The sequence below is a fragment of the Phyllosticta citriasiana genome (genome assembly GCF_038021145.1).
Source record: "Phyllosticta citriasiana strain CBS 120426 chromosome Unknown IWZ02scaffold_11, whole genome shotgun sequence".
In the NCBI taxonomy this organism is placed as follows: Eukaryota; Fungi; Ascomycota; class Dothideomycetes; order Botryosphaeriales; family Phyllostictaceae; genus Phyllosticta; species Phyllosticta citriasiana.
Genome location: NW_027117288.1, coordinates 992,856 through 1,011,562, shown reverse-complemented (window position 1 = coordinate 1,011,562; position 18,707 = coordinate 992,856). Strand labels below are relative to the sequence as shown.

The 18,707-nt window shown below is 56.2% G+C and overlaps 7 protein-coding genes across 7 annotated transcripts; 2 read left to right on the top strand and 5 right to left on the bottom strand.

Moving 5' to 3' along the window:
• Nucleotides 1–69: 69 nt before the first annotated feature.
• IWZ02DRAFT_52339 (uncharacterized protein) lies at nucleotides 70–772 on the bottom strand. Its single transcript, XM_066770850.1, has one exon. The coding sequence runs from the start codon at nucleotides 546–548 to the stop codon at nucleotides 189–191; it is 360 nt and encodes a 119-aa protein (XP_066620491.1). The 5' UTR covers nucleotides 549–772; the 3' UTR covers nucleotides 70–188.
• On the bottom strand, nucleotides 638–2,486 carry IWZ02DRAFT_52331 (uncharacterized protein). The gene is made up of 2 exons (XM_066770849.1): nucleotides 2,250–2,486; nucleotides 638–2,102 (listed from the first exon to the last, which is right to left on the bottom strand). The coding sequence occupies exon 2, from the start codon at nucleotides 1,988–1,990 to the stop codon at nucleotides 728–730; it is 1,263 nt and encodes a 420-aa protein (XP_066620490.1). The 5' UTR covers nucleotides 1,991–2,102; nucleotides 2,250–2,486; the 3' UTR covers nucleotides 638–727.
• Nucleotides 2,414–5,990, bottom strand: IWZ02DRAFT_52283 (beta-lactamase-like protein). Its single transcript, XM_066770848.1, has 2 exons — nucleotides 5,678–5,990; nucleotides 2,414–5,627 (listed from the first exon to the last, which is right to left on the bottom strand). Exons 1-2 carry the CDS (start codon nucleotides 5,821–5,823, stop codon nucleotides 2,837–2,839), a joined length of 2,937 nt encoding a protein of 978 aa, XP_066620489.1. The 5' UTR covers nucleotides 5,824–5,990; the 3' UTR covers nucleotides 2,414–2,836.
• A 2,043-nt stretch (nucleotides 5,991–8,033) lies between these two features.
• On the top strand, nucleotides 8,034–10,411 carry IWZ02DRAFT_52251 (fungal-specific transcription factor domain-containing protein). The gene is made up of 3 exons (XM_066770840.1): nucleotides 8,034–9,015; nucleotides 9,066–9,149; nucleotides 9,202–10,411. The coding sequence occupies exons 1-3, from the start codon at nucleotides 8,508–8,510 to the stop codon at nucleotides 10,392–10,394; spliced, it is 1,785 nt and encodes a 594-aa protein (XP_066620488.1). The 5' UTR covers nucleotides 8,034–8,507; the 3' UTR covers nucleotides 10,395–10,411.
• Nucleotides 10,412–11,641: 1,230 nt separating this feature from the next.
• Nucleotides 11,642–12,338, bottom strand: IWZ02DRAFT_458630 (uncharacterized protein). The gene has a single exon (XM_066768022.1). It carries the CDS (start codon nucleotides 12,145–12,147, stop codon nucleotides 11,911–11,913), a length of 237 nt encoding a protein of 78 aa, XP_066620487.1. The 5' UTR covers nucleotides 12,148–12,338; the 3' UTR covers nucleotides 11,642–11,910.
• Nucleotides 12,339–13,886: 1,548 nt separating this feature from the next.
• On the top strand, nucleotides 13,887–15,039 carry IWZ02DRAFT_52197 (uncharacterized protein). Its single transcript, XM_066770812.1, has one exon. It carries the CDS (start codon nucleotides 14,135–14,137, stop codon nucleotides 14,822–14,824), a length of 690 nt encoding a protein of 229 aa, XP_066620486.1. The 5' UTR covers nucleotides 13,887–14,134; the 3' UTR covers nucleotides 14,825–15,039.
• A 21-nt stretch (nucleotides 15,040–15,060) lies between these two features.
• On the bottom strand, nucleotides 15,061–16,948 carry IWZ02DRAFT_52223 (uncharacterized protein). The gene is made up of 4 exons (XM_066770826.1): nucleotides 16,566–16,948; nucleotides 16,221–16,492; nucleotides 15,252–15,545; nucleotides 15,061–15,177 (listed from the first exon to the last, which is right to left on the bottom strand). The coding sequence occupies exons 1-3, from the start codon at nucleotides 16,731–16,733 to the stop codon at nucleotides 15,320–15,322; spliced, it is 666 nt and encodes a 221-aa protein (XP_066620485.1). The 5' UTR covers nucleotides 16,734–16,948; the 3' UTR covers nucleotides 15,061–15,177; nucleotides 15,252–15,319.
• Between the last annotated feature and the right edge of the window lie 1,759 nt (nucleotides 16,949–18,707).

Here is an 18,707-nt window from a genome sequence, read left to right as displayed (position 1 = left end):
CAGCCTAGTCCGTCCAAGCAAGGACCCACAGCCAACCTGCCTTTTCAATCACACTCATTGCATCCAAGTCCATGCACTTGGAATTTCATTCAATACTTCGTTAATCAGGCATCCAAATTCTTTGGAATCTCATAAACCTGGACATCAGAATATCCGCTCGAAAAATCAAATAAATGAAAACCACCGTGCTAATCCAACATGGCAAGATTTGATGGGCGCTCGTTGCTGTTGTACTGGCTCGCCAATTCATCTTTGCGTTCTTGGCGAGTACATGAGAAATCTGAGTCAACAGGGCAGAAATTCTGTCTGTAGGGAAGATGGGAAATGGAAAGGTGGAACTCAGGAAGAGGAAGAGATACAGCGGCTAAACCAATTTGTGTCTTGCATGGAGGTAGTCGTGGGTACAGTTTGTCTGAAGGAGAGGAACAAGGAAAAGGGAATAAGGAGAATAAGGGGAATAACCATAGGCCTCCAAACTTAAAAGCGTAAACTCCAGAGCCCAAACCCCTGATCAGTAAAGAGAGGCAAGAAAAGAGGAAAAGACACATCAAACCCGATCGCAATCTCCATCCCACACGTAGTCGTAGTCGTAGCCACAGCCGCAGTCAATCTGAGAAAGGAAAACAAGAAATCGAAATCCAAACACCAAACCTTATTCACCAGCCACCGACACCGACCCCCAAAACCACAACCGTCTCCCTCTCCCTCTCCCCCACCCTTTCACTTCTCACGCCTTATGCACAACCAGCCAAACGGGCGGCGCAACCCCATCCCCCCTCCTCTCACTCCACCCCATCTCCCTCAAACTCCTACCTCCCCTATCGCCCCCAAAAACAACCGTCGTCCCCTTCTGCCACCGATTGCCCCCCAACTCAACCACCTCGGTCACCGCCCACCGCCCGCTGCCGCGCCCCAGCGCCGTCATCAGCTTGTTGACGCTCCACTCGACGTCGGCGCCTACGATGCTGAAGTGGCCGTCGGCCCCGGTGGGGACGCCGACGCATGCATTGTTGCTTTTCTTCTTCTTGTCTTTGTTGGGTGCAGGTTCCCACGGCTTCAAGCCCGGCTTGCTGAAGACGTGCAGTTTGGTGTGCGCGGGCGCGTGCAGCGTGGCCGTGCCGGAGCGCTGGCCGCCCGGGACGCGCCGGCCGGGGATGGTGAGGTGGGCGTCGGCGTCGGCGTCGGCGGGCTCTGAGGTTGAGTCGTCAGCCTGTTCCTCTTCTCTTTCTTCTTCTTCTTCTTCTTCTTCTCCTTCTTTTCCTTCTTCTTCTCCGTCTCCTTCTGCCTCTGAGTTTTTGGCTTCTTCCTTCTTCGGCTTAGGGGCAGGGGACTTTGCCTTTGACGACTTGGCGGCTTTGGAGGACGGGGCAGCGGCGGCGGCAGGCTTCTTGTTCGCTTTGGGCTTCTTGCTGCTGCTGCTGCGGCGGCTGATGCTGATGGTCGTGCGAGTGGTGGTCGACTTGGTGGATTTGGACTTGGGCTTGGGCTGGGGTTTAGGCTCAGGCTTCTCCTCCTCTTCTTCCGCCTCCTTTTGAACCTCGTCCTCCTCGCTCTCCTTGTCCTTACCATCATCGTCATCCGCACCTCCGGCGCTAGTCGAAGACACGTCATCCACGTCGTTGGCGGCATGTTGCGGCGGCGGCGGCGGAGGAGCCCATACGCCCCCAGGGTACAGCGGCAAGTCGTCGGCGGTCCAGAACTGGTGCCGGCGGCGACGGTGGTGCGTCGTGCGCCGGTGCCGAGCTGCGTAGTAGACGTCGTCGAAGTCGTAGTGGCTGCCGGGGGGAGGCGGCGGCGGCGGCATGCCGGCGGGCGTTGCTTCGTCGTATGCGGGAGGCGGAGGTGGCATCATAACGCCGCTGCCGTCGCGGTCGTGGTGTCTGCGCTGTGAGGAGGGGAAGTAGAATGTGTGGTGGTCAGCCCAGGGGCGCCAGTTGTTGGGCGGCTCGTAGCCCGCGTCGGCGCGCCAGCCAAAAGGGGGGACGTTCATGGTGCTTGCTGAGGGTGTTGAATAAGATTGGTGGCGTCAGGGGGTGGTCATGGGTGTGTTGCTGGGTTGAGAGACATAGACAATACTTCGACTTGAGGAGAGTGCAGAGAAACTGTTGTTGATGGTGAGAAGAAAGTGGAGAAAGGCGTACACAGACGACTAATTTATCTGCTGGAATTGCAAGCGTTGCCACAGCTGGATGTCCAGCAGACTTGGAGGTCGTATGTAGGACTGGCCAACGTAGTAACGGGTAATTGACCTTGTTCCCTTTGTTCTTCGGGGGTTGATCTCTCCTTTTTCTCTGTTCGTCGCGGATGACAGGCGCGAGCATTGCCCCAAACGGGTTGCGTGACAGCGCTGGCGAATGACGCGTGGCTAAAAACTGCCAGCAAGGCTACCACCGAGACTAACACCACAACAAACGTCGCAAGAAAACAAAGAGTTGGAAGTCATGTTGCAAGATGTGTCACGGCCATGGACGAGTGTTGGCATGGCCACGAGCGCGAATTAGCAAGGCCACGCAGGAGTGGAATGGCCACGAACGAAAGCTAGCACGGCCACGAAGACATGGATGGCATAGCCACAGGCGAACGTTGGCATGACCACGAGCGAGAATCGGCGTGGCCACCGGCAGCTGAATAGAAAAAACGAGGCCCTTCCACGCTGGGCTTGTGCACCGCGCACTTTTGCCCTAACCATGTGAGCAGCACACTAGACACGTAATGAAGACCAGCAAAGAAATCTGCCGTCAGCAATCCAACCCTGAGGACCGGTGAGTCTCTTGACGTGCTGCAAGGACGAGTGACCAAAATGGGGCAGCAGCAAAAAGGGTGTATTCCTACACATTCAACCACCTGCGACGACTGCAAGACCCTCGTAAATCTTCCTCTTGACGGCGTAAAAGGTAAAGTCTTGGGTGCCAGGTACCATGGCACCAAACCCGCTTCCCTCCACCTCGATCCTGCCCGTGCCGCTCTTCCTGACCACGACAGTGCCGTTGATGAGCAGAGTTCCCTCGCCCCTGAATTCCGCTGCAAAGCCGCTCGACTGCATCACCCGGCGGAGATCTGCAAGCCTCAGGTCGCCGACATGGAGAGGCTGCGCGACCGAGCGCGTGGCAGCTGCCATGCTGACCGGGACCACGTCCAAAACTGGCGTTGCGCTGACAACTTGCTTGTCCGCTTCCTGGTTAGGTGTTTCCGACTCTGGGACGTCACCGGTGTCAACTTTTGTCTTCTTCTTTGCGCTGCCCTTGTCATCCGCGTCGTCTTCCTTGGGAGTTTGGGCTTCCAGTCGCCCAGTGATGGCCACAACACCAAGACCCTTGACGTTCTGCCAGCGCAAACGACGGACGAGTGTTTGGCTGAGTTTGACAGTCCACGCGTTCGTATCAACGCTAGCGTCAACCGTGAGGCCAACCTGGGGAGTGAAGACCTCAATAGCGCTTTCTGCAGAGTCGGCGGCGGCAGCTTCGGCCAGTTTCCGGCAATCTGATGCGAGGGCCAAAGTCTCGTCCTGCTCGCCAGCAACCAAGATGAGTTTGCGCGGTCGAATGAGGGGAATCAAGAGTTGGAGGCTGCGTTTGTCGTGCAATCCGGAAAAGTCGACAAACGCAATGCGACACTCCAGGCGAACAGTCTCAGAAGAAAACAAGACCTTCGAGGGCCCGGAAACAGCTCCATCAGAGGACTCGTCTTCAGACTCCGAGCCCTCGTCGTTGCTGGCGTCGTCATCCAGTAGTGTGCCTCCTTGAGAAGAGTCTTCTTGCCCTTTGCGACGCTTCGTCGTGCCGTTTGCCAGCTGGCGCTTACCGGTGCCACCTTTGGCAATCTGGTCATCCCACTTGCGCTTCTGGCCAACACCAGTTTCTCTTTGAGAGGTGCCATTGCGCATGTCCTGGCCGTCCACGTCGTCGCGCTCTTCGGCGCGCAAATACTCTTCGGGCCTGATAAGGTCGCCAAACTCGTCGTTGCGGCGTCGTTTGGCGACATAGGGAAATATTTTCTCTCTGCCTCTCTTGCCACGCGTGTCATAGTCATGTACATGCTTTCGTCGAAGCAAGATGTTGATGCCGAGTTCTGCATCGCTCAGACCCAACTTGTGCCGAGAATGCGTCAACGCAGCAGAGATGTTCAAAGATTTTCCTTGGTGCTCGGCATCAGATTCGTCAGAGGACTCGGAACTGGATGAGGAGCGATCGTCAATCACGTCTGCAGATGTCTCCAACGAAGTTGCACCATCAGTCTGCATCGTATTGTGTAATTGACGCTGCTGTGCCAAATACTGCTGATACAGCGGAATTTCGTTGCCTTCGAGTGGCGTTGCTGTGACGGTTTGGACAGTCGCCGACGTGTTAGTTTTGTGCACCAAGGCGTCTGCAGAATCCTCGGCAGTCGCGTTCGCACTGCTTCTTTCAGTCCAGAGTTCCCAAAGCAACCTGCCCAAGCCCTTCTTTTCCGCCGACAGTTGCGACATGCGTTCAGTGAGCACTACCAGGTTGCGGCCATCTGCAGCCAAAGAGCGCAAGGCCTCCTTTGAGAAGCCCCACTCCAGTGAGACGTCACTCGCGAGAATGACCTTTGGGCCCTCGGTCGCGAGCATGCGGTTGACTTGAGCTTTGCGTTCCAATAGTCTGAGGTGCTTAAAGTCGAAAGGCGCAGTCGGTTTTTTCGAATCGTCTCTTGCGTCTTTGCCCCTGTTCGGACCTTGCGAGGCTTTTGTCCGCTTGTTATCCTCAGGGCCTTGGCCACCGCTGGCTGCTTCGAATTCACGGACAATTCCTTCGTCCATCCACTCGAGCATACTGCGCGTATAGCGCATTGTTGCGCCGCACGTTCGGCTAGCAAGGTATAAAGGCGCGTTTGCAAAGGGGCTAGAGTCCGCCTGCCACGTACTCTCCAGGAGATATGCCAGCTCGAGCATTCGAGCGCTCGAGTCCGAAGGGATCAATACTGAGCCTCCCTTGGCAACGGTTTCTTTCAGCAGTTCAAGGAGAATTTCGTCGCGTTTTTGCCGACCTCCAGCCAAAGCTACGCGCTCCGCGCCCCTACTGCTGCACACCATGGCTGTAGGTCGTCGGAGCTGTTCAATGACTTCGGCACCTCCAGCGCCAGAGCCACCTAACCAGGCCGCCCCCGTAAGAACATGCTCTCTTGCCTGATTCCAATCCACCGCATAAACGATTGATTCCAGCCCATGCTGCAAATGCCAAATGGTTCCACCAAGTGTGTGTCCAGCGCTGTATGCTGTTATGGTCAGGCCGTTGAGCGGAGGGGAGAATGGCGAGGGTAAAGGCTGATGAGGCTGAGAGAACTTCAAAGGATGGATGAGAGAAAAGTAGCCGGCAATCTCATCAGCAGTTGGGGATTGAAGAAGGATATTTGGGTGGTTTCCGCCTTGCAAAGAAGGGAACGCATATGCCGAGTCGGCCAGCGCAGAGTCTGGGATAATTGAAGATGCCAAGGGAGTCGAAGCGTAGAGGTCTTGGAGAAGGGTTCGGCCGAGGGAGATGACGGGCGTAGTGGCATAAATGGGTATCCGAGTAAACAAAGGGAAATGCTTGCAGCAATGCGCGAATGCTCCGAGGTGTGCCGTGGTTGCGTGGGTGAGGAGGATGACGGAGAGGGTGGGTATCTGCCTGCATTGGAGCGTCAGAATGGAGCTGGACGAGGCCAGGGTGATGCAGACCTTTCCAGCTCTTTGAGCTTTTCGACATCGAAGGTTTCATCCCAACCCACATCCACAAGGATTTTGATGCCTCCATCGAGCTCGAGAAGCGACTGCGACGCGGGTGACGTCGACTGCGCACCCAGAAGAGGTGTGAAGTTGAACATGGTGGCAGCGCTGGACTGGCGCCTTCACGCAGAGAAGCAGCCTAGCTACCAGAGGGCATTGGTGATTCAATGGCACGAATAGGCGAGGTGACAATGGCAAGCAGACTGGCGGTCGAGGGCGTGGGAAGGCTGGGCGCTGCGTGCGATGATGGACCTCCGTGGAGCTCATGTGGACTCGCGACTGCTTCATGGCCCGTGCGCAGAAAATTGGGTGCAAACCAAGCAAACAGCCGCTTAATCTGACGCTAGTCCCAAACAATTCACCAAGGGTCCGGTCTCTCCCTCTGCCTTTCTTGGCAAATACCTACATGCCTTCCTACCTACTTACCTTCCTACCTACCTACCTACCTACCTACCTACCTACCTACCTATCTACCTTATACGAATGCTCTCGTCATGATCTTCTCTGCAACAATCCTCCCGCATGTCAAGTTGCGGGAGTAACCTTTATCAGAGGGCACCACATCATGCACCTCGCTCCCGCCGTCAAAGCCCTGCTCAAGCTCATATCGCTACCTTGATCTTTAATCAAACTCGCATTCTGTTCAGATCACTGCTTTGTTTCCTCATCAGGGGCAGATCTCACCTTGCAGCTCGCCTAAAGGTAATTGGGCGACGAAACCTCTGAAATGTGCCGCGTTCCTGTGGATCTGAGAGGTCGGAATAACTTCCGGTCCAACGCAGAGGCCGACTCCTCCTTTTGTCGTCGCAGGTCCACGTAGCTGGATGCACAATTTCGGCCTTGGACAGCCAGCAAATTAAAGGTACCCATCTGTGCCAGTGTGAGGACTCCTCATCAGGGCCACGCATTGCCGAACCACTCGCTTCCAACTTCTCGGAACTTCTTTACCATGATAGCCATTCGCCCCTCCGAAAAGATGGCTGCCGAATTGACATGTCGCATTCGCCGCGCTGTGCTGGCCACCATCCCCGCAAAAACATGTGCCAAAGCCCATTCCAGAGGGTCCAAAAAAACGACGGGGATGCGTCATTGCACACGTCGCTCGCGTCGTCTGCTGCATCTTTGTCGCCTTTGGCAGCTCCCTCGTGTCGCCGACGTTTGGTGCCAAGCAAGGGTGCTTCGGATAAGGATGACAGCCGGGACCGATTTGAGGATAGAGCGCGCAGAAGGATCTGCAAGCCGTTTTGTACCGCTGCAGAAACGGGAAAAGAAAGCGAGCGACTCGACCAGGAGCGGGAAGCCCTGCAGACTCGCTCATGGCCGTCCAAGACGAAGGAATGTCTTTGAATAGCATTCCGCCTTCTGCACCGAACACGCTACGCCGTCGTGGATGCCTGGAAAAATGACTGTCCAAAAACAGGGCAGACGGGCCCCTGGCGTCAATAAGCCACCTCAAGCCGTTGAGCCCTGGAGCTGTTTTTCCTTGTGGGGCGAAATTGGTCAAAAAGGCCCTCCATATTTCCATGCGACGTTACCCAAACAGACCTGATCCGGCAGACAAGACGGCCGCAATGCTCTGGCGTTGGCTGGGCCATGTTTCAAACGATGCAGCGGCAGCCAGAAGAAGAGGCAGGTCATAAATGGGCCGTCAGTATCCGGGCAGCTTGATGGTGTTGGAGCGACTGCATGTGACGCCACACGTGGGATTGTTTAGAGACAGCGCCACGCCAAGCCGAATTATGCGTCCAGGGCCACAGTCTGTATAGCGGAGCAACGTCGACCGAAAAGTCCAGGAACAGCAAAGGCCGAATCGAGAAGGGGGGTCATCATGAATGCTTGCTTGTACGACGCCGCAACGCAACCGAGTGGCTGTTGCCCGCCATGTCAGCAGACTGCACTCCTATCACACTCGGACGACGCCAAACTGCCAGACGGAGGTCGATAGTCGCGTCTCGTTCGCGCCCGGCAAGCAGGGAGAGCCTCGCTGGAAAGCAGAGCTGGCCGATGCTGAAGATGTAAAGCGACTTGCAGCAGTGCTGGCTGGATCCAAGGGCATGCCGGACTCGACGGACAGGATGCGGCTCTCTGGGCATCCACATCGCCGCGCATCGCTGCGCATCATCGCCGAGTAGCAGAGCGGCATCACGATCCTGGACCCCTGAAGGCACCTTGTCGACGTAGCCGGCCGCCGTCAAAACGGCGGGTGGTGCATTGATCAGCTCGTCCAAGCGGCCGCCTATCTGCCGCCGCCCCAGGTCCCCCCCGTCAACTCCACCCTGCCCACCGCTGGGTTGAACCTTTGACACCTCCCGCCGCCGCTCCCAAAGCATCCCTGACATGGCGAAGACAATGTTATATCTGCCTACCCATTCCTCTCACTACCCCACTCGTACTGTGCTGCTGTACCTGTACGCCTACAGCCCCACCACATGCCCAGATATCTCTCCGGACGCCTCAACATTTAAAGGCGAAAGAGCAGCACCTCGACCCGCTGACTAAGGCCTCGATCCCCGCTCCAGAGCTTGCTGTCCCCATTTATCACTGGCCCACAGGCCGGTCGCGGTAAGCAGCCCTTTTCACTTTTCGCCTCGTCTCTTGTCCTACCCTCCGCTGCCCCTGGGGCATAAAACTTGTCAACCACGAGGCTGCTCACGCTCAAGTCAGCCCGTACTTGCCCCGTGTCCCACCTGTCCGTATATCTACCTACGGGCCGCTGCGTATGCATATGCATCCATAGAGTCCACTTTCCGCTGTCCCTCCGACTTCTCATAATCCCCTCCGAATGCCTTCTTGTCCAATCCCCGATACCTGGCCGGCCGTCTCGCCCACCGCCGTGCCAGTCACATCACCTGCATCTCGCCTCAGTCCGTCCAAAATGGCACCGGGTCCGCAAGTTTGCTCCCTTGAAATTCAGTACAACTTTCCATTCGGCACTTCCAACCGCGCCAGTTTCAGTTCATCATCATCATCCGAGACTCCACGATCATCGACCGGATCGCCCAGGCCCTCACCGAGCGAGGCGTTTACGTCTCCGGAGGAGCCGTGCAGGCTAGAAGAAATTAAGGAAGAGGAGGACGTCGACAAAGATTCGCTACCCGCTGTACCCCCAGTTCCAGTCCCTGCCCCTCAACCCCCTGGAAATGCAATTGTCAAACGACCACGGGGGCGGCCCCGCAAACACCCCATCCCAGAAGCTACAGGAGAATCCAAATCCCCAAAAGGCCGATCAAAGACGGGCTGCATAACATGCAGAAGAAGGAAGAAAAAGTGTGACGAGACCAAGCCTGCTTGTGAGTTGTCCGATGATGCCATCAAAGCCCTAGTCACTGACGACTCCCAGGCATGCATTGCCAGAAAAACAATGTTGTCTGTGAAGGGTATCCACCCAGAGAATACTGGAAGAGCGGAAAGCAAAGGGCTACGGGTAAGCAGCTAGTTATGTCGGCCGTGGACCTCGTCGGACTGACTTGGTCCAGCACGCCATGGAACCCTTGAACCTCCAAGTTTACCATTGATCATCAATGGTGTCGAAAACAACGTCGATCGGGAATTCTTTTCATACTTTGCCGACTACGTCAGCTGCAAATTAAGCTTGTGGCACGATGAAAACAACCCTTTTACGAAACTACTGATACCGATGGCGTTCGAGCACGAAGGCTTGATGCATTCGTTGCTGTATCTTTCGGGAACGCACTTCACTTTGAACCAATACGCTACCGACGAATGCCACGTCAGGACCGAACACCACTGGATGAAAGCAGTACAATCGCTTCGAGAGAGCGTTGCGCAAATCATCGCCAGAGATCAAAGTTCCTCTGCGTCGAATGCCTCCGTCGACACTCCCGTCGTTGCGTCAAGTCTAGTCATGATTTTGCAAACCATTGCAGCTGGAGACACCTCACGACGGCACCTGGATCACATCAAGGCTGTCAAGTACTGGCTCAGAAATCTCCAGATAACGACAGCAAATGAGGAGGTTCAAAATTTCCTTGTCGAGTTCCTTGTCTACCATGACGTCGCCAACTCAATTACCGCCACGAACCACCTGAACGTGCTCATGACGGATGAGTTCAAGCTCGATTGTTTTCAATGCACCCCCGACGCTGCAACGCTCCTCGGGGTTGTGGACGGCCTCTTTGTCATTCTATCCAGAGTCAGCTCGCTCCGTGCTCAGGTGCGAGTCAACAGGGAGCAAGGCAGAATTCCAAGCGTGCCGTATCCTCTGATGGCCCAAGCATTGGAAATCGAGCGACAGATCAACGAATGGAGCCCAAACCAAGAACCTCATTCTCCTCGGTATTACACCGCCATGCTCTACCGTCAATGCACCTGGATCTATCTATACCGTTCCATCAAAGAGTCACAGCCGGATGAAAAAATCAAAGACGCCGTCGACGGCGCCATTGAATACCTCCAAGCAGTTCCGAGAGACTCGGGCACCCAAAGCGTGCTCCTGTTGCCCGTCTTTTTGATAGCCTGTGCTGCCTTTGAGCACGAGCAAAGGCTGCCCATTCTAGACGCGTTTGACGAGCTGCAGAGCTTCTCAAGCCTCGGCAACATAAATCGCACTCGCGAAGCAGTGACCAAGGTGTGGGAGCTCATGGATCAAGGCAGCGCGGATTCGTGGGACTGGGAAAAGATTGTCGACGGCAACTTTTTGGTCACGTAATGACAGAAGAAAGCAGGAGGCTCGGAATGTGGCTCATGCCGATTCAGAGGCAGGGAAAAAAAAAAAAAAACAAAAAAAAAGGTGTTCCTGGTTGCTTTTTTCGACTCGTCCTGCATTCACGCATATGCAAGAAAACACCGAACGAAACCTCTTGACGTCGGCAGAATGCAAGGACCCAAGTCGCACAATAACGGGACTCCCGGCGCAAACCTGCGCGCATCGGGCCGATGATATCCGCCTGTATGTACGTCGTGCTGCCTGCCCTGCGGAGAGTACCGTTTCAACAGATCGGACTACCACCCCTGAATCTTCCGATTCACGTGGGCATGATGCTGCGGCAGCAGCTCTGCGCCCCTCTTGTCCTCTAGCCGATATCATCCTGTACCACTCTGCTCTTGGTTTGCTCGCACATGTCTCCGGTTCCGAAAAATACTCTCCGCTTTGTTTCAAAACACCAACGCCTCGGCTCTCCGCTGCTGTCACTGGCCTCAATGCCAACTCTATCTTGTTTACTTCCTTCACTTCTCTTCGTCACCTGGCGCGCGAGCTGCAAGCAATCAAAATTTGCAGAACTGTCGCAGCACCAAAACTTTTTCACACCACGTGGGATCATTGGCATCCCATGACTTTTGTTCTGGGCCACAATGGGAGATTTTTTTTATTTTTTTTTTTTCGTTCAGCGACGGCGGCAATTGCTTTGATTAGCGCTTCTTTTTTCCTTCCCTCTTTTTTCTTTTCAGCGAGCGAGTGCAGCAGTAGCAGCAGCCGGCGGCGGCGGCTTCTTTCTCCTCGCTCGACCTTACCAAGGGTTATTGCATGCGTTAGCATTGGGACGGCGTTATGACGGGACACCTTGGCAGCAATGCATCAATTTCCACCTACCTACCCTACCTACCTTACCTTGCCTACCTACTTGACAGGCACCGCTTTGTGTTCTCGCACCAGATCCTTGAGTATTTTCTGCGTCTGCTTCCACGCCGGCTCTTCACTTTCTCTTTCTATCCTCTCTCATTCGTCGACGACGGGGAAATAAAGCCCTTGGAGCGAGCGCGCTAAAGTTGCCTCCTTGGCTTCATTCAGTCAGCTTGTCGGCCTCGCTGTCGATGCGTTGCTACTGCCTGCTTCCTGGCTGGCTGGCTGGGGCTGGCTTGCCACACCACTTACTCACGCACGCACACACTGCCTATCCATCCATCCGTCAGTCAATCTGCCCTGCCCGCCCGCCCACCTGCACACAGCGCTGGCGCGGCGGCGCGGCGCGGCGCGGCGCGATGCGGTGCGGTGCGGGACGCCTGGTAGGTGGGTGGCTGTCAACTTGCCTGCCTGCCTGCCTGCCTGTCTGCCTACTTCTCAAACGGTCTCGTTGACCGGTTCGCCCGGCGTCCAGCGTAGCACCTGGCACTCTCTCTGTGCCTTGGCAGAGCTACCACCATGCCTACCTGTCTACCCCGGTCGCCAGGCCGCCCGGCCGGTCACGACTCGACGACGCGACCTACGCGATGCAATGCGATGCCACCTACGTACCTACGCACTTGACCTGCCTACCTGCGCAATGAGTGACGGACATAAGGGACTGTCGGATGCGGTAGGCTGGCTGGCGAGCAGGCTGGTGACTCGGAAGCCGAGACGAGGTGGACGAGTCAATTGTCGATGAGGGTGTGACTGACGGGTGAAGGGAACGGAACGCGCGACGGAAGCGAGCAAGCGCGCGAGCAATTGAAGTCGTCGTTATCATCATCATCATCATCATCATCGTCTCCTTCCTTCTCCGTTTGCATCTTCTCGGATTGGCGATTGCTTCCGCTGGCTGCGCTTGCTCGGTCAGGGACCCAAGGCGGCGCCTGTTTTGCCTTGCAATGCCCGGTTTGTATGTACAGTACAGTATAGTTGCAAACCACCTGTATACCTGTTCAAGTTCATGGCCAGTGAGGATCTATACACATGATGAATTGTGCCGAATAGCTTGCAATACGATTACAAGTCCGTGTATTCATCGATCTACATGCATTTGCTCAAAACAGTCCGCCAAGCGTAATGATGCAATCAATCAATTTAATCAATCAATCATTAAACGCACAACCGCCCTCCGCAGGAAAGAAACCAGATGAACGCGCGATACAAAGCGACAGCAGCAGTAGCAGCAGCAGCAGCAGCAGCAAAACACATATACACACGTTGTCAGCGCTGGACACCATCACCATGGAGGTGGGTGGTAGGTAGTGGTAGACCTGGGTCACTCTCAGCCAAGCGAGCAAGCGAGCAAGCGAACCAACAGGAACCTTCCTACCCACCTACCAACCTACCTACCTACCTACCTACCCACCCAGCTACTCAAGTCAGTCAGTCAGTCAGTCAGTCAGTGACTCATTCACTCATTCATCTACCTACCCACGCAGGCACCGCTCCCCTCGGACATTAGATCTCGTATGTCGTACATGGTCGTCTCCGCTCCCCTCCCCTCCCCTGTTCTGCTCTGCTCTGCCCTACCTACCTACCTATCTACCTATCTACCTGCCTGTCTACCTATCTTATCTGCCTGCCCGTCCGCCCACCGCATCCATCAATCCGTCCGTCCGTCCGTCCGTCCGTCCGGCACACCGGCTCGGCTTGTGGCTGCTGACTCGGCCTGTCGGCCTGCGTGCTTAGCTAAGGTAGGTCGGGTGCTTGGGTGCTTGGGTGCTTGGATCGCTGGCTGGCTGGCTGGTTGTTTTGTTCACTGCTGCCTGTCTGCCTGTCTGCCTGCCTCTGTTGTGTTTGTGATTTGTGATGGGATGGGATGGGATGGGATGGTGGGCGGATGCGACTGTAGGTATGTAGGCAGGTAGGGTGGTATGATTGACTGACTGACTGACTGAATGACTGACTACTCATTTACACACGCACGCACGCTAACAGTCACACACATATGCAGTACCTACAGACGGAGCAGAGAAAGAGTACCCATTTACTTTCTTACTCACCCAGCGACCGCATCAACCACAACCACAATCACAACCATCCCAATAATCAGCCTCAGCCTTAGCCTCTCCCTTCCATCCTCCCTTTCCCGCCCAGTCAGATCAAAACAACAGACAACTCAGGTCCACGCGCAACCAACCAACCAACCAACCAGTCAGTCAGTCAGTCAGTCTGGCACGAAACAAACCATCTCATCCCGTCTTCGGCCCGCTCCTACATACATGCATCTAATCCGGCCGACTGACCGACCGACCACATGGCCGCCACCGCCTGTCTGTGATAGATGAAGCGCACGCACAGCCCGCGGGAACGGTTTGCGGTGTAAGGATGCTAAGGAAGGGTCTTTTGCGTGCTATGCTGTGCTGTGCTGTGCTGTGCCGTGGCCCGTGAGTAGCGGTGGGAAAGTAGGCGGGTAGTTGGAGGGGAGGGAGTAGAAAGGGTTGTAGTTGTGATCGCGGGAGGCTCGATGCCGAAACGACTTCTTCCCGCGCCAATACAGCGGCGCGGTGAATGTCGATGGTCTGAGTGGCGGCGTGTACTCCTTGAACTTGAGGGGAAGTGGGCAGAAGTGAGTGGGTGAGTGAGTGCGGAAGTGAGTAAAGGAGTGGCCGTGTAAACTGTACCCAAACCACCCGCTCACTCAACGACCTGCCTGCCTAGTCCAGACATCTTCTCCTGGCCCCTCCACTCCACTCCACTCCACCATGAGGGCCGCAGCAGCACCAGCACCAGCACCAGCACCAGGACAAGGAGCGAGATAAGCGAGTGGATACAATGGAAGCATGCATTCCATCATTGCGCCGCAAGAGAGCCGAGATCTCATCGCACGATCAATGACGGAGGGAGCCCAACAACAGCGCTCAATTAGGTATAGACAGATGGACCCTCATCCCCAAGAAGGTAATGACGAATGGATGCCATGCGTCAAGGAGCTCGTTGAAACCCAGTCACTCATTCCATATGGCCCCCCTCCCTCTCTTTTCCTCCGACCCTGGTGGAGGCGCAAACCCAACAGGCAGGCAGGCAGGCCGGCCGGCCGTCCGTCCTTGTGTGCGGCCAACCAGCCAGCTAGGCCCTTCGCCACCGTCGTCGGTCGAGGTGAGGGAGGTGGAGGCGACGCGTCTAGTGCCCACGACGGCCAACCAGTCAGTGAGCCGCTGCGCGGGAGCAGGGGCCGGGGTCGGCCGTGCTTCGGGTGGTGCACTCGCAGCAGATGGGCAGACCGACCTATCCACTGGCTGCGCAAGAAGAGACTGGCATTGTCCGTCTGTCCGTCCGGGATCGAGCGCGCATGTGGCAGTGGAGAGGAATGTGCTCTCTGCGCGCGCCGCCATCGTCTAGGGCTAGTCGGTTGGCTGCGCCATTGCATGAGGAAGCAGTGTCAAGTTGGCCTCGCTGACCTACCTCCTTGCGCCTGCAGGTCTAGTACTGCCAGTCAGACCTCAGGACCGGCAGCGCAGGCGGGCGGGTAGCTGCCGACTAGTGTTTTGTGTGCACGTGTGTCGACATGCATTTGATGTCTAGTATCGAGTCTAGAACAGACACCTCCAGAACACGGCGACGTACCTTGCGTAAACGTCTGGTTCTGCCATGTGGTACTTGGAAGAAGAGAGATCGAGCGGGCAATGGGGCGGTGTTTGCTGCGGTGGTCGGCCTGGATGTCGCCGTCAAGCGTCTGTTCAGGCTAGCTGGCGTCGGTGTTGCCCTTTCGAGGTCTTGAACACTTGGACGAGAGACAAGGAATGACGCTGACAAGAGCCGTGACGAGAAGAGAATGACTCCGCAAGTGGCAGTACGCGGACATTTCTGCGCACGCCGGGCAAGTCTGGTAGGGAAGATCAGCTTTTTACAGGAGGCGTTGTCCACTTAGCACTCAGAACTTGGCTGCTAATCACCCACCACATGCACCTCTCCCACCACCACCACCTGGCACCCCTGCCCACCTTGGGTCTCCGCCTCTGCAGCCGTTACTTTGCGCTCACGTTTTCTTTTTCTTCCCGCTGCTGCTCCACTGCGAGGCTACTCGTACCTTGTCCTATTCTTCCGCCTCTTGAGCGCATTCCCCTCTCATGTATGCAGCCCATCTTTCTTTTTCCCGCGATCGACCGCGCGGCGCATGTGTGCGCGATTGACTCTTCCTCTACTTCTGTCCACGAAGCCGTCGGTGAGGAGGACGAGAGTGGGGCTCGAGTGCTGCGCGCCATCAGTTCCCGCCGGATTACCACCCATCAATCTGTCCACCCGTCTGCCCTCGTATTTCTGCAGATTGATGGACGTCTGTTTATGCGCAACATGCTGCTGATGCTGTGTCACCGTTGAGCGCACATGCTTACCGTACATATGGCGGGGAGCTGCGGCAGATCAGGTACCATCGGCTGCAGAATGACGGGTGGTTGTGCCGCCGACCATAAAACCCCAAAGACCAACAAAAAGCAAAGAACGGTCTGAGAAGAGAGCAAAAGAGAACTTGCCTCGCTCCTACTCTCCTCTTGGAGCCTCCCAAAGCCTGAGGTTTTGATAAGTGGATTCGCGATCTCCAAACCCTGGCTTTCCGCAGTCGAGTCCACCAGAATCCACTGGCTTTCACCCTGGAGCCCAACCATAGACGCCGAGGCCTGCGCATAAAAACCCAAACGCATTATCTCAAGTCTTCTCACCAAGCGCTGCCCATCCACGCGCTGTCGATCCACCCTCCATCATGCCACTCCCGTTCATCCCGCCCCTGAAATGCGCAGCCGGCAAAGCTGAGCTGCAGGCGTGCTGCGGACGACGTCGTGCACTACACCACCTCCTCGTGCCAGTTCCCCTCCGAGCCCAGCCCGCGATCGACTCTGCATCCATTATCTATAATAAAACAGGCACACGTACTAATTGACTCGACGTTGAACATGCAGCCGCGATGCTGCACTGCATGTTCGCAGAAAGTTAGAGTGCGGCGGATGGTGGCGCGGCCTTTGTTTGCGCTGCAAGTTGATTGAATTTTGGCCAATTGTGCATGCAAAGACAGTAGAGACTCTGGCTAAAGGAGACGGGCCGTCCGATAGTAAAGAAATTGAGAGGGATCTTTGCAGGCAAGTGACGCGACAGGCTGGAAAGACTGCGACGCCGCGCTGCGCTGTTAAACTAATGTGTCTCTGATGCTTCACACAAGTTAATCTGTGTCGTTGACTGACACTGTTCAGCCTTTCCAGGCCAGCGCAGCACGAAGCTTACCGGAGCAACGGGAAAAGCGCGCACAAAGTGCCGCTGAGGCTGGCGGGGTTTCATTTCGGATCCATGGCTGGCCATTTGGTCGTCGACGGACAAAAGGGCGATTCGCGCAAAACGGACGAGACTACCTTTCGAGTTATCGCCAGGTCGGCGATGCAAAAGCACCGGCATCGAGCGGCACGTCGGCAATCTCCACGTTTTCAACACCTGAATGTCCGTTCTTCTCCCCTTTCTCCTCTTTCTGGCAGCAACAACAGTTCTCACCGCCGCCCGTCGTGCTGAGATTCATGAGATGCTGTCCCCAGTCCCTGGTCTATCGCAGTCCCTGTTGTCTCAGTTCGCCAGGGTCCCTTATGCGTATTGCTCGGTACGGTAGATGTGCCGTCGATAAAGTCAATCGCCGGCCGTTGCTGCTGGTCGTGAGTTGGTCAAAAGGGAGCGGCCGAGTCACACCGCTCCACCTGACGTAGGCGTGCATACTCTGACACCCAGGCACTCGACATGGAGTCGTGTCGTGCGCCAAGGTCAGAGGGACGACATGAGACCGACTGCATGCGAACAGCGGCATTGAAGGACACCAGCCTTGAGCCAGGACAGCTGCATGGGTCGGCCAAAGCTGGTGGGAATCTTTGGTCTTTGTCGGCCATCTCCTTTCGGTCATCCGCTGTGGACTGGGGCGGTACATGCACGCGCATCACACGATGTTGAGATGCGCGCTGGGATATCCCAGACTAAGCTATCAGATACAGGGAACATCCAGATCAACTCCATGTGGCATCATCCATGTAGAGTTCGGACGACGGGGATCTGGGATCACACAGCGCCAGGGTCAGTGGCGGCGGGACCAGCACCGGTGCTCGGGCAAGAGCGGGGCCGCTTTTCTCGTGGCCATGGCACGGCGCTGATCGGACGAAGAGGCGATGACGAAGGTGCCGCAACTCTGTGTGGTTTCTTTTTTTTGAACAGGTTTTTGTGCGTTTCGGTGGCTGAGGTCGAACATGGGCGGCCTGCAGTTTAGCTCCTGGCGCTGGGGTGCAAGCGGGACGGGTGGAATGACAGCGGGAACTAGGGAATGACGAGTACAACTGACGGCGTGCAAGACGTTGGCGGTGGATGTCCAGGGCAAGTGAGGGGTTCCTGTGGTTGACGTCGTCGGCACCCACCCGCGACGTCTACCTAGCTACCTAGGTAGATGTCAGCAAACAAGCCATCAAAAGCCTCACCCTCCTGGCTGACTGCAGCGCGGCGCAGGCTGAAGACGGAGAGACGTGTTCCCTGATAGACCTCATGGCGAGGATTCCTTGACCAGAGACTGACCTTGTCCCCGTCTCGTCGACCCGCCAGGCGTCCCTCCGGCCCTCTCCTCCCTTCCTCCCTCCCGGTGCGGCGCGGTACGTCGCGCGTCGCACCATTGGGGAGAGTAGGGTTGTGCTGAGTAGGCAAAGTCGAGGTCAGGTCGCGCGGAGGCAGTTCAATGATGCCAGGACGAAAAGGACAGAGGAGCCGGGCGACGACGCGGACGGCGACAGTATCTTCAAAACGACGTGCCGACGGTTGCTGCGAGCTGCATGCAGGCTTCAGAACCCCCGGTCGCGCCGACATACAGACGAGCCATTCTCGGTCTAGCGGCAATGCAGTGGCACTCAATCGGCCAAATTCTTCGCTGCTGCAGTAGTGGCGTGGGATGAAACTACCACACGCACACTGTGATAATAGCCTGAATGTGGTCCTACCTTAGCTAGCTACTCGTCTACCTAGGTACAGTATTCCTGTCCATGGCGATTCGTCACTTGGGCCGCGTCTATCAACCGACTCTTGTGCATGCTGAACATGACACTACTACACCACCACCATCACAACCGTCCGTCCAGCTGAAACCAAGCCGCCGACAAAGCGGTGTAAACATGCTGCGCCTAGAAATATACACATGAGGGGCGCATCAATCAAGTCGCATTTGTTCTTTCTGGCGCATCCAGCCGAGTCAACAACGGGCCAAGTCTTCGGACCTTGTAATACCTGCTGCGCAATAGTGGATTTTTGGGGGGGGGGGGGGGGGGGGGGGGGATGCACTGACTTCAGGTCCCCAGGCTCAAGCCCAGTGATGCTGCTCTTTTTCTTCAGCCTGGGTTTGACTCCACCTCTCCA

Bases quoted from the DNA above. Each gene is read 5' to 3' on its own strand.
- IWZ02DRAFT_52331 (XM_066770849.1), bottom strand. From the start codon at position 1,990: ATGAACGTCCCCCCTTTTGGCTGGCGCGCCGACGCGGGCTACGAGCCG.
- IWZ02DRAFT_52197 (XM_066770812.1), top strand. From the start codon at position 14,135: ATGCATTCCATCATTGCGCCGCAAGAGAGCCGAGATCTCATCGCACGA.
- IWZ02DRAFT_52251 (XM_066770840.1), top strand. From the start codon at position 8,508: ATGCCTTCTTGTCCAATCCCCGATACCTGGCCGGCCGTCTCGCCCACC. The intron at 9,016-9,065 runs GTGAGTTGTCCG...GACGACTCCCAG, and splicing joins TGACGAGACCAAGCCTGCTT to GCATGCATTGCCAGAAAAAC. The intron at 9,150-9,201 runs GTAAGCAGCTAG...GACTTGGTCCAG, and splicing joins CGGAAAGCAAAGGGCTACGG to CACGCCATGGAACCCTTGAA.
- IWZ02DRAFT_52283 (XM_066770848.1), bottom strand. From the start codon at position 5,823: ATGTTCAACTTCACACCTCTTCTGGGTGCGCAGTCGACGTCACCCGCG. The intron at 5,628-5,677 runs GTCTGCATCACC...GCTCCAATGCAG, and splicing joins AAGCTCAAAGAGCTGGAAAG to GCAGATACCCACCCTCTCCG.
- IWZ02DRAFT_52339 (XM_066770850.1), bottom strand. From the start codon at position 548: ATGTGTCTTTTCCTCTTTTCTTGCCTCTCTTTACTGATCAGGGGTTTG.
- IWZ02DRAFT_458630 (XM_066768022.1), bottom strand. From the start codon at position 12,147: ATGATGATGATGATGATGATGATAACGACGACTTCAATTGCTCGCGCG.
- IWZ02DRAFT_52223 (XM_066770826.1), bottom strand. From the start codon at position 16,733: ATGCCGGTGCTTTTGCATCGCCGACCTGGCGATAACTCGAAAGGTAGT. The intron at 16,493-16,565 runs GTAAGCTTCGTG...ACTTGTGTGAAG, and splicing joins GCGCTTTTCCCGTTGCTCCG to CATCAGAGACACATTAGTTT. The intron at 15,546-16,220 runs GTACGTGTGCCT...GATGGCGCGCAG, and splicing joins GTTCAACGTCGAGTCAATTA to CACTCGAGCCCCACTCTCGT.